We start from the raw sequence: 14,167 nt of genomic DNA on the forward strand, positions 1-14,167 counted from the left end.
ATCCATACATCCATAAAGCTGGGGGGAGGTTTACGAAGGATCTCATGTTTGTGTGCCTGGTAACAAAACTATTCAACAAGACTCTGCAAGAACCACAATCTTTCACAGAGCTCACCACAACCTTATGCAGAAAATATTTCTGGAAGATCATGTGTCCCATGACAGTCTAACCTTGGACTGATGTCACTTGTTATTGATTTTTGTAGCTCAGGTTTTTTTTCGAATTTTCTTTTTTTTAATTGGTTGTTTAAAACATTACAAAGCTCTTGACATATCATATTTCATACATAAGCTTCAAGTGAGTTATGAACTCCCAATTTTACCCCAAACACAGGTTGCAGAATCACGTCGGTTACACATCCACAATTTTACATAATGCCCTATTAGTAACTGTTGTATTCTGCTACCTTTTCTATCCTCTACTATCCCCCCTCCCCTCCCCTCCCATCTTCTCTCTCTACCCCATCTACTGTAATTCATTTCTCTCCTTGTTTATTTTCCCATTCCCCTCACAACCTCTTATATGTAATTTTGTAAAACAATGAGGGTCTCCCTCCATTTCCATGCAATTCCCCTTTTCTCTCCCTTTCCCTCCCATCTCATGTCGCTGTTTAATGTTAATCTTTTCTTTCTGCTCTTCCTCCCTGCTCTATTATTAGTTGCTCTCATTATATCAAAGAAGACATTTGGTATTTGTTTTTTAGGGATTGGCTAGCTTCACTAAGCATAATCTGCTCTAGTGCCATCCATTTCCCTGTGAATTCCATGATTTTGTCATTTTTTAGTGCTGCGTAATACTCCATGGTGTATAGATGCCACATTTTTTTTAATGCATTCATCCATTGAAGGGCATCTGGGTTGGTTCCACAGTCTTCCTATTGTGGATTGTGCTGCTATGAACATTGATGTGGCAGTATCCCTGTGGTATGCTCTTTTAAGGTCTTCAGGGAATAGTCTGAGAAGGGCAATAGCTGGGTCAAATGGTGGTTCCATTCCCAGCTTTCCCAGGAATCTCCATACTGCTTTCGAAAGTGGCCGAACCAATTTGCAGTCCCACCAGCAATGTATAAGAGTACCCTTTTCCCCACATCCTCTCCAGCACTTGTTGTTGTTTGACTTCATAATGGCTGCCAATCTTACTGGAGTGAGATGGTATCTTAGGGTGGTTTTGATTTGCATTTCTCTGACTGCTAGAGATGGTGAGCATTTTTTCATGTACTTGTTGATTGATTGTATGTCCTCCTCTGAGAAGTGTCTGTTCAGGTCCTTGGCCCATTTGTTGATTGGGTTATTTGTTATCTTGTTGTCTAATTTTTTGAGTTCTTTGTATACTCTGGATATTAGGGCTCTATCTGAAGTGTGAGGAGTAAAAATTTGTTCCCATGATGTAGGCTCCCTATTTACCTCTCTTATTGTTTCTCTTGCTGTGAAAAAACTTTTTAGTTTAAGTAAGTCCCATTTGTTGATTCTTGTTATTAACTCTTGTACTATGGGTGTCCTATTAAGGAATTTGGAGCCCGACCCTACAATATGTAGATCGGAGCCAACTTTTTCTTCTATCTGTTTCGAATTTTCTTATGTCCTTCTCATTTTGTTTTTAAACACCTGTCTTTGTCTTAGCCTCCTTGAATACACCCACAGTTTACCATGGCCCAAGCATTCCCATTCCAAGACTCTTTTTATCCCCAAATAAGCTTAATCCATCTTTAGAGAAGCTTTCTCTATGTGATATTTAGGTTAATACAGGCCACTCACAACTCCAGCCCTGAGAGGACGAAGAGAAGACGAATTTGTGCCTTTTGATTGAGGGACCATGAACGGACAGTTGTGGCTTTTCCTGCTCCTTCTCACCATTCATGTGGCCCTTGTGGTCAGTATTGATGAAGCCAAGAATCAGATAAAGGTGTTGAGAGAATTCAAATCTATCAGTAACTCAAATACCAACGTGAGACAGTGCTTGTGGTTTGCCATGCGAGAATACAATGAAGAGAGCGAGGACAACAATATTTTCATCGTGACCAGGATACTGCAATCCTATCTGCAGGTAAGATGCTTTTTTCCAGATAGTATATTTGCATACGGTGGCACAGGCTGAAACCAGACTGAGAGTGGGTATATGAGAAAAATGTTGAGATGTACAAAATTCAAAATATGTGAGTGTTCAACAGTATATACACCAACCTAGTAAACAGTAACAACACAAAGCAGTATCTATATATGTTTGGGATTTTGTTCTAAGTTCTTTGCATATCTTAATTCATTTGACCCCAGAACTTCAAATCAAATGTTAATGTGTTTACTAAGGGTGGGAGATAAATGGAGAACCATGAATATTTTGCAATAATACTACCACAGGCAACTTTTTGAATCTGTCCACATAATGTGAAATATGGACTTGAAGTGAGGTACATGGCACTGTTGAATACATAAGCTAGTAAGTGCCTTTTCTATGTTATTTGATTTTTAATCCAACGTTTATTTATTACAGATAAATACTGGAGTCACATTGATTTTTCTGCTTATAAAAATGTGCCCTTCTTCACAGGGTTATGAGTTGTTCAACTCCAGAAAGCATTGCTTATGTGAATTCCAATAGGTATGGTGCTCCCTGGAGTTTGTAACATGGTAATCACTGCTCTGTCCTATGAAAGACTGTAAGTGTTGGAATGCAGCTGACTGTAAATAGCAACCTCAGTCAGATGGTTGGTGGTCTTGCTTGAAATTACACTGTGAAACTTGTAGGACTCAGTCATAAAGGCATCCAACAGAAAGGTCACTATTGATGGAATTTATGTCTCATGCCTTGGGAAAACACAGCATCAGCACTGTATTTCTAGAACATTATGCTGGTGATGTAGCATCCTTTATTGATCAGGTACACTCCAAAATCTGTCTCTGAATGGATTTGGGAATTCTGGGTGGTCTTTTGGGATAAAGGAATTGATCCTGGTCTTGTCACTTTGCCAGTTTCCTTCACAGTTCACTTTCTTTGGTACTCAAATAGCACGTGATTTCAGCACTTTTCTCAGAAGCCACTTTTGCACCAGCTAATGTAGATGGGGTGGCATCTACATTAATCCCAGTCCTTAGGGAGCCAGCAGTCAAATTGAAAAAAAAAAAAACCTAAACGAGGAATTGGGGTTGTGGTCTCTGTTCCGGTGGTATGGTACACAGGCGTGTAGGGTGTCAGGGGAAGTCTTCTTTAGACAGTGTTTTTCACCCGAAGATCTTATAAACATCCTACTGTGCAGGCCATGCCCTCACCAATAAGAGGAGGATCTCTGGGTGAGACCCAGGTCTCAGTAAGTGTTAAATCCCTCTAGCTGATCCTTGTCATTCCTGAGAAGCAGAATGTTTCTACATGGCTGTTGGTGGGACTGGTAGGAAAGGGAAGGGACAAGACCTGGAGGCAGAGTGAGAGTCAAACAGATGAAGGAGGTTGGTGGGAGGTGATATATTCTGGATTTCCCCAGAAGCACAGCCTAATGGCTAGAATTCAAGGGAAGATTATTTATTTTTTGGGGGGGAGGGAAGTGGTCATCCCAGCAAGTACCAGATTGTTAGAAGGGAAAGCAGACAGGGTAGGGGAAGGTGGCCAATACAAAGGTGAGTTGATGGCTGTATGATCACCATGAGCAACTGGGTTTGGTCTCCCTGGATGATTCAGGAGACATGCAGAACCCACCTCAGAGTTGGACCCATTTATAGGTGAAGAAGCTGGGTTATTTATCCACCAACTCACACCTATCATTTGTTGAGAGCTTCTCCAGGAGCCCTTGTCTTCTGGTGGCAGGAAATCCCAGGCAAGAGCTATAGTAACTGGTGGCATATTTGGAGACAGGATGTGGCATGGAGTACCACTCACCACATCCACTACAGAAGGGGAGCAGGGAGGATCTGCGGGTGCAGGGGTGAGGAAGAGCAGTCATACATTTTAAATGCTTCTATAAGGCTGCTGGTGGGACTGGCCAGAGAGGTAGATGGTGACAACATCACACTGGGTCTTGAAGGCCATGATTAAGATTTTCACTTTATCTTAGCTGCACTGAAAAGTCAGGAAAAAAACCCAACAACAACAACATGAGGTCATGGAGTTCTTAGGATTCGTATGATCTAATTTGAAATTTAAAATGATCACTCTGGTTAGCTCATTTTTAGAAAAGGATTGTGAGGATGTGGTGAGGATATTCACGTGACTAGATGGTCCAGCCTCCTGGCATTAGGTTCGCATTTCCCTGTAGTCAGCATGTGGGAATGCCCTTGGGCTTCTCTGGATTGGCAGAGATGGACAGGCAGTGCAGCCCTTTGGCTAGCAATGCGAGCTGTGGTGCCAGATGGCTTGGTTTGAATTCTGGATCAGCCACTAGTTAGATGTATACTCAACCTCTCTGCACCTGTTTTCCTTACCTGTAAATAAAAAGGAAGTGACATCCTCACCCTAGAAGATTGAAGATTAATTGAGTTATTGTATGCAAATCTCTGAGACCAGTGTCTGGCACAAAGCCAGCTCTTGGTGAAGGTTAGCAAGTATAGTTACAGGTTGAAAAAGTCTTACATGAAATGCTTGGTACCAGAAGTGTTTCAAATTAAAAAAAAATTAATTAATTTATTTTAATTAGGTATATATGACAGCAGAATGCATTTTGTTTCATTGTACACCATTGCAGCACAACTTTTCATTTCTTTTTTTTTTTCTTTTTTTTGGGGTTGTTCAAAACGTTAAAAAGATTGCAGAATCACATCAGTTACACATCCACAATTTTACATAATGCCATATTAGTAACTGTTGTATTCTGCTGCCTTTCCTATCCTCTACTATCCCCCCTCCCCTCCCCTCCCATCTTCTCTCTCTACCCCATCTACTGTAATTCATTTCTCTCCTTTTTTTTTCCCATTCTCCTCACAACCTCTTATATGTAATTTTGTATAACAATGAGGGTCTCCTTCCATTTCCATGCAATTTCCCTTTTCTCTCCCTTTCCCTCCCACTTCATGTCTCCGTTTAATGTTAATCTTTTCTTCTTGCTCTTCCTCCCTGCTCTGTTCATAGTTGCTCTCATTATATCAAAGAAGACATTTGGTATTTGTTTTTTAGGGATTGGCTAGCTTCACTAAGCATAATCTGCTCTAGTGCCATCCATTTCCCTGCAAATTCTATGATTTTGTCATTTTTTATTCCTGCATAGTACTCCATTGAGTATAGATGCCACATTTTTTTATCCATTCATCTATTGAAGGGCATCTGGGTTGGTTCCACAGTCTTGCTATTGTGAATTGTGCTGCTATGAACATCGATGTGGCAGTATTCCTGTAGTATGCTCTTTTAAGGTCTTCAGGGAATAGTCCGAGAAGGGCAATAGCAGGGTCAAATGGTGGTTCCATTCCCAGCTTTCCCAGGAATCTCCATACTGTTTTCCAAATTGGCCGAACCAATTTGCAGTCCCACCGGCAATGTACAAGTGTACACTCTTCTCCACATCCTCGCCAGCACTTGTTGTTGTTTGACTTCATAATGGCTGCCAATCTTACTGGAGTGAGATGGTATCTTAGGGTGGTTTTGATTTGCATTTCTCTGACTGCTAGAGATGGTGAGCATTTTTTCATGTACTTGCAACTTTTCATTTCTCTGGTTGTACATGATGTAGCATTGCACCATATGTACAGTCATACATGTACCTAGGTAATAATGTCCATATCATTCCACCTTCTTTCCTACCCCCATGTCTCCTTCTCACCCCTCCCTCCCCTAGTGTTTCAGATTTTTTAAAAGTATGTTTTAGTTGAGAGATCTTGGGGATAGGATCTAAGTCTAAATATGAAATCCATGTACAACCTATACAAATAGCCTCCTGAAGGTAACTTTTTAAATGATTACTTTAAAAAAATTCTTAGTGCCGAAGGTAACTTTATACACTATTTCTAGTGCACCTAAATTTTGACTGCTACAAATCATGTGAGGTCATACGTAGAATTTTCCACTTGTGGTGTCAGGTTGGTTCTAAAAGGGACTTCTTTTGGATTAGGGATGCTCAACCTGTATCAATAGGGAGTCCTGTCTATGGCAATGTTAACTTATATGAAGAACTTGGCTTGTTCTTGATGTTGTCTAATCAGCTTTTACTCTATAAGGCAGGCTACAGTCACCTTTGCTCATTTTTTGGGGGTTCAGATAAAATTGAACCCAACTTTATTGAGGCTTGGAGACAGCAATAAGGAAAGGTCTGGTAGAGAAAGGTCCAGACACCCCTTCCTCTCCTGCTTGTAACATTTTAAATCAGGTAGAAGGAGATTCAAATGTACATCTAGAGTAGACTTTACCTTATACAATTATTAATTAAATCAGTAAATAACGATTTCTTATTATAAACCAACTGTTGCTCCACATTAAGGACCATGTGCTAAGCTAGAGGAAGGAGCATTGGGTGGAAGATTTCATAGGAATCTGAGGAGGGTATGGGGAAGGGAGGGGGGCCCAACGTGGCTGAGGAGGCTGTTCTTCATAGGGCCCAGGAGAGTTTATGGTTCTGGAGTTCATTCCCTTCTTCCCTTGCCCTTCACAAAACTTTGGGACCAAAAATAAAATCAGAAGGTCTTTTCTTCAAGGAGGCCCCAAATTGGAAAAGGAGTCTTTCCCTGCAAACTAATCCAAACAGTGGATATTGTCCTTTCCCTAAAGACAGGTTTGGGGGGTGGTGGTGGTGTGGAGGGTTGGGAGGAGCAAAAAGTGACAGGAATTTTTGTGTTTGCTAAAACTTAAAACAATTAAAAATTTTTTGAATAAAATTACATCATTGCTAATTGACAGATCACAGATCGTATGGAATACTTAATTGAAGTTGAAATTGCCCGTAGCACTTGCAAAAAGCCTTTAAACAATGAAGAAGATTGTGTAATTCAGGAAGACTCTGACCTGAAAAAGGTAGGTGTCAAAGCAACCATCTGTGAAAGTCCTGGAGATTTCAAGTCCCATCTGGGTTTATCAAGGCCTCCAGGTGATCAGAAAAACTTGAGGTGCCCAGACTCTCTCTTGGAGGTCTGAATAGCTCCTGGTATTCATCCCCAGATGGCTAACCCTGTGACTTTTAAGGTAAAGGGTGAAGGACCCTGGACACGGTCTTCTCCTTGATTCTCCCCTAAAAGACAGCAGGTCATCAAATTCCACTCTAAAGAAAGACATCCACACACTCATCTATCATATAACTTAATATACTAAGATGTCCTTGGCTGCTGTCTATCCATCTCTCCATCCATTCACCCATCATCCATCATATCATTTATCCATTATATATGTGTGAAATGAAGAGGAGGGCTCTTTGGAACAAAAGATACATTAGACTCTAGAATCTTCTAAATTTTTCTTTGATTTTTTTAATTAATTTTTTTTAGTTGTAGATGGAAACAATACCCTTGTTTTATTTTTATTTATTTTTATGTGGTGTTGAGGATCTAACCCAGTGCCTCACATGTAGTGGCTGTACCATGAATCCCACAACCTCAGCCCCTCTAAATTGTTCTTTTCCAATGAGTTGTTATTAGATAAAATTTATAATTTTTTAATGATTATTATTTAATCATTAAAATAGCATACATTAGTTTATATATAATATGGAATTATTTCATTTACATTGTAGGAAGTGTTCAAGAGAATTGAAAATAGCCAACTTTTCATCTAATCTTCCACCAAAATGTTATTAGTGTTAGCGTTTATTGTCTACCTGTGGTCAGCATGGACCAACAATCTATCTGGGGAACTGCTGATGGTAGAAGTCTGCAGCCTCCAGCTTTGCAGTTTCCTGCGGGACCCATCTTTTAGGGTATTCCTAATCTGACATCCAGCAACAGGACAAATTTTTTTCTTCTTATTTTGGCATGTTACTGATTTTTGTTGTTGCTGTCTTTTTTTTTTTTTAGGCAGAAATATGCAGCTTTTTGGTAGCAGCACTTCCCTGGAATGGAGAATTCATTGTGCTAAAAAAACAATGCGAAGATTACTGAGGGTGTTTTGGAACATCCATTCCACCACTGCCTGTACCTTCTCTCAGTAATAAAGGAGCAATGGCAGGATAATATTGTCATCAGTACTATAGGAGATAAACATAGCTGTAATGATAAGAACATTAGCACAATGTAAACCCAAGACACTAATTTTAAAAAAAATTTAAATCTATAAATAAGTTGCAGAAAGATCAGTGGAGTAGAGGGATGGGGAGGGAGAAGGGCTGGGGACTGAATTATAGCAAATTATATTCCTTGCTTTTATGATTTTGTCAAAATGTATCTAATGTTTTATATAACTAAAAAAGAATCAATTAAAAAAGCAACATGAAGTTGAGGGTATACTGTGTTGGATCCCCAGTTGCTTTCTTTTCAAAAGAAATTTACATAGAGGCATAATTGCTCTGGCTTCAGTCAATAGAATATATTATCTTTTAAACCAAACAACCTGTTATCTGTTGTCCCCCTACAAACTTCCTTGTAGGGGGAAATTTTATCACCTTTATATACAAGAAGATTCCAGGACTCAGGCCAATTGGAATCTGTTAATATGGGCCAAGATGACCTAGAGTTGGCTTTTGGCATGTCATTATGATGGTAAAAATTTAGCCCGTGGGTTTTGCTTGGATACTTGTAAGACCATCACAGTGTAGACTTGAGTCTGAGGCAATCCTGTTGTCAGTCAAAAGTCAAGAGGTGCACCTGAGTGTGACTATAAGGAAACTTCCCTGGGACCTCCAATAAATCTGGAAGATGGTGGTGGCGGGGCTGTCTCTCTCCTCTCCGAGGGCCTATTCTTACTCTTTCTCCCTTGACAGTGTCCCTTTTCCTTTTCCTTTTTCTCTAATAAACTTCTTTCTGCTACGATGTGTGACTCTCTTGAAATTCTTCCTGCAGGGTCACAAGCACCCATGACTTGCACCTCTGTGGGTTTCCTCCTCTATATCAAACTCTTCTTATGCATATCCCTTGGCTTGCCATTTTGTTTTTTAGTTTCTTATTGTGTGGGAGGTGAAAGATGAGTGGTCACTCACCTTTAGACGGCTTGGTGGTTCACCACTATGGTTAAGTTTGCCACTCAGGAGCCAAGAACAGAGTGAGATCTGCTTCCATTCCCCATAGAAAATTGGAGAAGGAGACTCTTTTTGATTGAAAAAGATTATTACAGAGTTCTGAACCCAGAGAGTGCTGACTCAATAGATTTCTTCTAGGTACCTCCTTGGGCCTGAGGCTACTTCTTGTCTGATAGCTTTGAGTAGAGAAGTTTGTTGGGGGGATCCTTGAGACCCAGTGGACCAGTAGCCTTCTCCTCGAGGTTCTCAGGGGATCTGTGTGACTTGGGGGAATTTTATTTCTTCTGTGGATGTCAATAATGGTCACAAAGAGATGGCAGAAGAGGGTGAGCTGTATATTGTTCAAATGTGACTGTGGGGATCGGGAGGGAGGAGAAAAAGGAAGCGGGCAAATAGGAAAACTAGCAGGAGATAAAATTCCTTTGAAGAAAGTAATCATAAAACATTGATGTCTCTAATGGGGAATTGTTTAATAGTAGTTTGTTTTGCAAGATGAGAAAAGTTTTGAAGATGGGTTGCATAACAATGTGAATGTACTTAACCACTACTAGAGTGTACACTTGAAATGGTTAAGATGGCAAACTTATGTTGTATGTAATTTGCTACAATTAAAAAAAAAACTAAAATAATGTATTTTATTTCACAGTGCTACAGATTGAACCTAGAGCCTTGTGTGACTACTTAAACATAATGTTGACTATGATTTCAGGTGGCCAAGTATATTTCTTTTTTTTAATTTAATTTTTTTATTGGTTGTTCACAACATTACAAAGCTCTTGACATATCATATTTCATACATTAGATTGAAGTGGGTTATGAACCCCCAATTTTACCCCAAATGCAGTTTGCAGAATCACGTCGGTTACACATCCACAATTTTACATAATGCCCTATTAGTAATTGTTGTATTCTGCTACCTTTCCTATCCCCTACTATCCCCCTCCCCTCCCCTCCCATCTTCTCTCTCTACCCCATCTACTGTAATTCATTTCTCTCCTTGTTTATTTTCCCATTCCCCTCACAACCTCTTATATGTAATTTTGTATAGCAATGAGGGTCTCCCTTCATTTCCATGCAATTTCCCTTTTCTCTCCCTTTCCCTCCCATCTCATGTCTCTGTTTAATGTTAATCTTTTCTTCCTGCTCTTCCTCCCTGCTCTGTTCATAGTTGCTCTCATTATATCAAAGAAGACATTTGGTATTTGTTTTTTAGGGATTGGCTAGCTTCACTAAGCATAATCTGCTCTAGTGCCATCCATTTCCCTGAAAATTCTATGATTTTGTCATTTTTTATTGCTGCATAGTACTCCATTGTGTATAGATGCCACATTTTTATTTATTTTTTTATTGGATGTTCATAACATTACAAAGCTCTTGACAAATCATATTTCATACATTAGAATCAAGTGAGTTATGAACTCCCATTTTTACCCCAAATACAGATTGCAGAATCACATCGGTTACACATCACATTTTTACATACTGCCATATTAGTGACTGTTGTATTCTGCTACCTTTCCTATCCTCTACTATCCCCCCTCCCCTCCCCTCCCATCTTCTCTCTCTACCCCATCTACTGTAATTCATTTCCCTCCATGTTTGTTATCCCATTCCCCTCATAACCTCTTATATGTAATTTTGTATAACAATGAGGGTCTCCCTCCATTTCCATGTGATTTCCCTTTTTTTCTCCCTTTCCCTCCCGCCTCATGTCTCTGTTTAATGTTAATCTTTTCTTCCTGCTCTTCCTCCCTGTTCTGTTCTTAGTTGCTCTCATTATATCAAAGAAGACATTTGGTATTTGTTTTTTAGGGATTGGCTAGCTTCACTTAGCATAATCTGCTCTAGTGCCATCCATTTCCCTGCAAATTCCGTGATTTTGTCATTTTTTAGTGCTGCGTAATACTCCATGGTGTATAAATGCCACATTTTTTTATCCATTCATCTATTGAAGGGCATCTGGGTTGGTTCCACAGTCTAGCTATTGTGAATTGTGCTGCTATGAACATCGATGTGGCAGTATCCCTGTAGCATGCTCTTTTAAGGTCTTCAGGGAATAGTACGAGAAGGGCAATAGCTGGGTCAAATGGTGGTTCCATTCCCAGCTTTCCCAGGAATCTCCAAACTGCTTTCCAAATTGGCCACACCAATTTGCAGTCCCACCAGCAATGTACAAGTGTACCCTTTTCTCCACATCCTCGCCAGCACTTGTTGTTGTTTGACTTCATAGTGGCTGCCAATCTTACTGGAGTGAGATGGTATCTTAGGGTGGTTTTGATTTGCATTTCTCTGACTGCTAGAGATGGTGAGCATTTTTTCATGTACTTGTTGATTGATTGTATATCCTCCTCTGAGAAGTGTCTGTTCAGGTCCTTGGCCCATTTGTTGATTGGGTTATTTGTTATCTTATTGTCTAATTTTTTGAGTTCTTTGTATACTCTGGATATTAGGGCTCTATCTGTGCCCTCCTGGATGAGTTTTGCCCTCAGTGTGTCAACAGCAATCCCTGTAAGGCGGTTCCTGGGAGTCTCTCAATTCTGTTGGTCCAGAGCCGTTTCACTTCTACGGCCCCTCCTCCCCTTCCTCCTGCCAGCCAGCCAGGTCCTGCTCACCTGAGGCGGTTCCCCAAGGATTTGGTTACACTTTCAGCCCCACCGAGTGCTCTATTTCCCTAACTACTGAGCACTCTCACTGTCATTCATCTAAGCCCCAGTGCTGTGGAGCTGTGGTCTGGGAGTCAATTGTTTAATTTTTCCGGACCCCTTTGGTGGGCACACCTTCGGAGTCTGGCAGCTAAGACCATTGGTGTCGCTGCTGGTGGTAATAGGAGTTGGGGGTCGAGGATCCCCTCTACTTCCCTCAGCCCCTACAGTCACAACCACACTGCTGGCAGTAGGAGGAGTTGGGGGTCTGGAGTGTCCTCTGTTTCCCTCCACCCCTACCGTCACACCCTCTCAGTTCGTGGTTGGGGGATTTGGGAGTGGGGAGTCTTCTCTGCTTCCCTCTGCCCCTACAGTCACGCCCACGTCACTGGCAGTAGGGGGAGTTGGGGGTCGAGAGTCCTTTGGCCCTTACGGTCACGCCCACGGAGAGATTTTGAAGTTTCCAGGCTGTTTGTATCTGGTGTGGGTGGGAGTCACACACCTGCTAAAGTAGATTCCGCTGGGAAGGAATCTCTTTGGCCGAACTTTGGTGACTTCCCCTCTCTGCTATGGCAGGCCCCTGGCTCCTTGCCGGAGTGTCCGAAGGGAGGGGTGGAACTGGCTTGTCTCTGGTCTTACACAATCTCTGGTTTTAGTTCCCAGTTCGATATTTCGTAAAGGGTTGGTTAGATTCCCTTCACGCTGTCTCAGGGGGGGGGAGACGTTCGCCGGGTGGGCGGGGCTGTTAGTAGAGCCGGGAGGGCACGGGCTGTCTGATGGGCCAGGCGGGGACATTTCTCACTGCGCCGGGCCGCCGGGGGCTGCCTGTAGAGCCGGGCAGCTGCGGCCGCATGGCTAAGATCCGGGCGGGTGGGGTGGCCGTTCGCTGAGCGAGAGCGGGGCCTCCCGGGATGGCGAGATGGCGGGTGCCGTCTGCAGGTTCGGGCGGGCCGCGCCGCTCGGGGCCGCCGGCCGCTTTCTGAAGCGGCTGGTGGCCGCGGATTGTACCTCTGCACCCGCCGGGGGCCGCTTGTAGAGTCGGGCAGCTGCGGCCGCGTGGCTACGAGCCTGGCAGGCGTGGTGGCCGTTCGCAGAGCGAGAGCAGGGCCTCCCCGGGATGGTGGGATGGCGGGTGCCGTCTGCGGGTTCGGGCGGGCCGCGCCGCTCTGGGCTGCTGGCCGCTTGCAGAAGCGGCTGGTGGCTGCGGGACTGGACCTCCGCGCCCGCGTGGCCGGCCAAGATCCACTTGTCTGGGACAAACTGACACTTCTAATAAACCTACCAATTCCCGGCAGGTCCCCTCTTAACGGAATTTTGCTAGACGTTCCTCAGTAGGTAGAGTGCAGCTGTTCCAATGGGTCTTTCTGATCCCGTTAATGTGGAGACATTGGAATCGCTGCTTCCTCGCCGGCGGCCATGTTGGATCAGCCCCGGCTAGACTGTTTTCAAGATGATATATTTTGTCTTCATTATCTGACGTTCTGGCTTCTACTTGCTCCACTCTGTTAGTGATACTCTCAATTGAGTTTTTAATTTGGTTTATCATTTCCTTCATTTCTAGAATTATTGTTTGATTATTTTTTATAATCTCTATCTCCTGATAAAGATGCTTAACTTCTTCTTTTATCTGTTTATGTAATTCATTCTCGATGTGTTCTTTCGCTACTTGAATTTGCTGTCTTGTATCCTGTTTAAGGTTCCATTCCATCTGTCTAAGGTGTTCCTTGAGTTCTTTATATGACCATTTTTCTGATGACTCTAGGTCCTCCTGAATATTTAGGCTGTCCTGCATTGTTTGTACTCCTTTTCTTCCTTGCTTTTTAAAGCTGCTCATGTTACTTCTTGTTCTGTTTGACTGATGAGTTACTCTTTACTCCTATAAATTTATTAGATGCTTGGGAGGAAAGGTATTAGAAGGGAAGGGAAGAAGTCACTAAAGAGAATGAGAGTAAGCAGGTAGAATTCAAGGAAGGGGGAATAAGAAAATTGAAAAGAAATGAAAAGACAAAAGAAGAAAAAAAAATTAAAAAAAAAATTAAAAAAATTAAAATTAAAATTAGAAGAAAAAAATTTAAAAAAAAATTGTAAAAAAAATTTAAAAAAACAAGAAAGAAAAATGAAAATGAAAGAAAAACCCAAATCAAAAAAAAAAAAAAAAGAAAAAAAATCTAATAAATGCAGTCTCACAGTTTGATTAACTTCTCTTCCAGTAGGTGGCGCTGTGCCCACCAGGCCAAGTTTCTCCTGTCAATACGCGGGAACCAATCACTGTGCAGCAGCTCCTCCCAGACTGGGCGAGTCTCCAATCCTGAGTGCCTAGGGCCTCCTCTTGTGTCTAGTCACTTCCCCACTTTTCCTCTAGCCAGGCCCCTCTCACGGGTGCCGCTCACCACAATACTGGCTACACGCCAGGTCTGCTGCTCCCGGGAGCCCTGTTTTCATGAACGACTGGGCACA

The 14,167-nt window shown here is 42.1% G+C and overlaps 1 protein-coding gene across 1 annotated transcript; it reads left to right on the forward strand.

The window, feature by feature from the left end:
• Nucleotides 1-1,813: 1,813 nt before the first annotated feature.
• On the forward strand, nucleotides 1,814-7,995 carry CST8 (cystatin 8; the record flags this gene model as incomplete). Its single annotated transcript, XM_081292839.1, has 3 exons — nucleotides 1,814-2,044; nucleotides 6,806-6,919; nucleotides 7,912-7,995. 3 exons carry the CDS (start codon nucleotides 1,814-1,816, stop codon nucleotides 7,993-7,995), a joined length of 429 nt encoding a protein of 142 aa, XP_081148965.1.
• Between the last annotated feature and the right edge of the window lie 6,172 nt (nucleotides 7,996-14,167).

The sequence above is a fragment of the Spermophilus citellus genome (genome assembly GCF_964194105.1).
Source record: "Spermophilus citellus genome assembly, chromosome: 4".
Classification (NCBI taxonomy): Eukaryota; Metazoa; Chordata; class Mammalia; order Rodentia; family Sciuridae; genus Spermophilus; species Spermophilus citellus.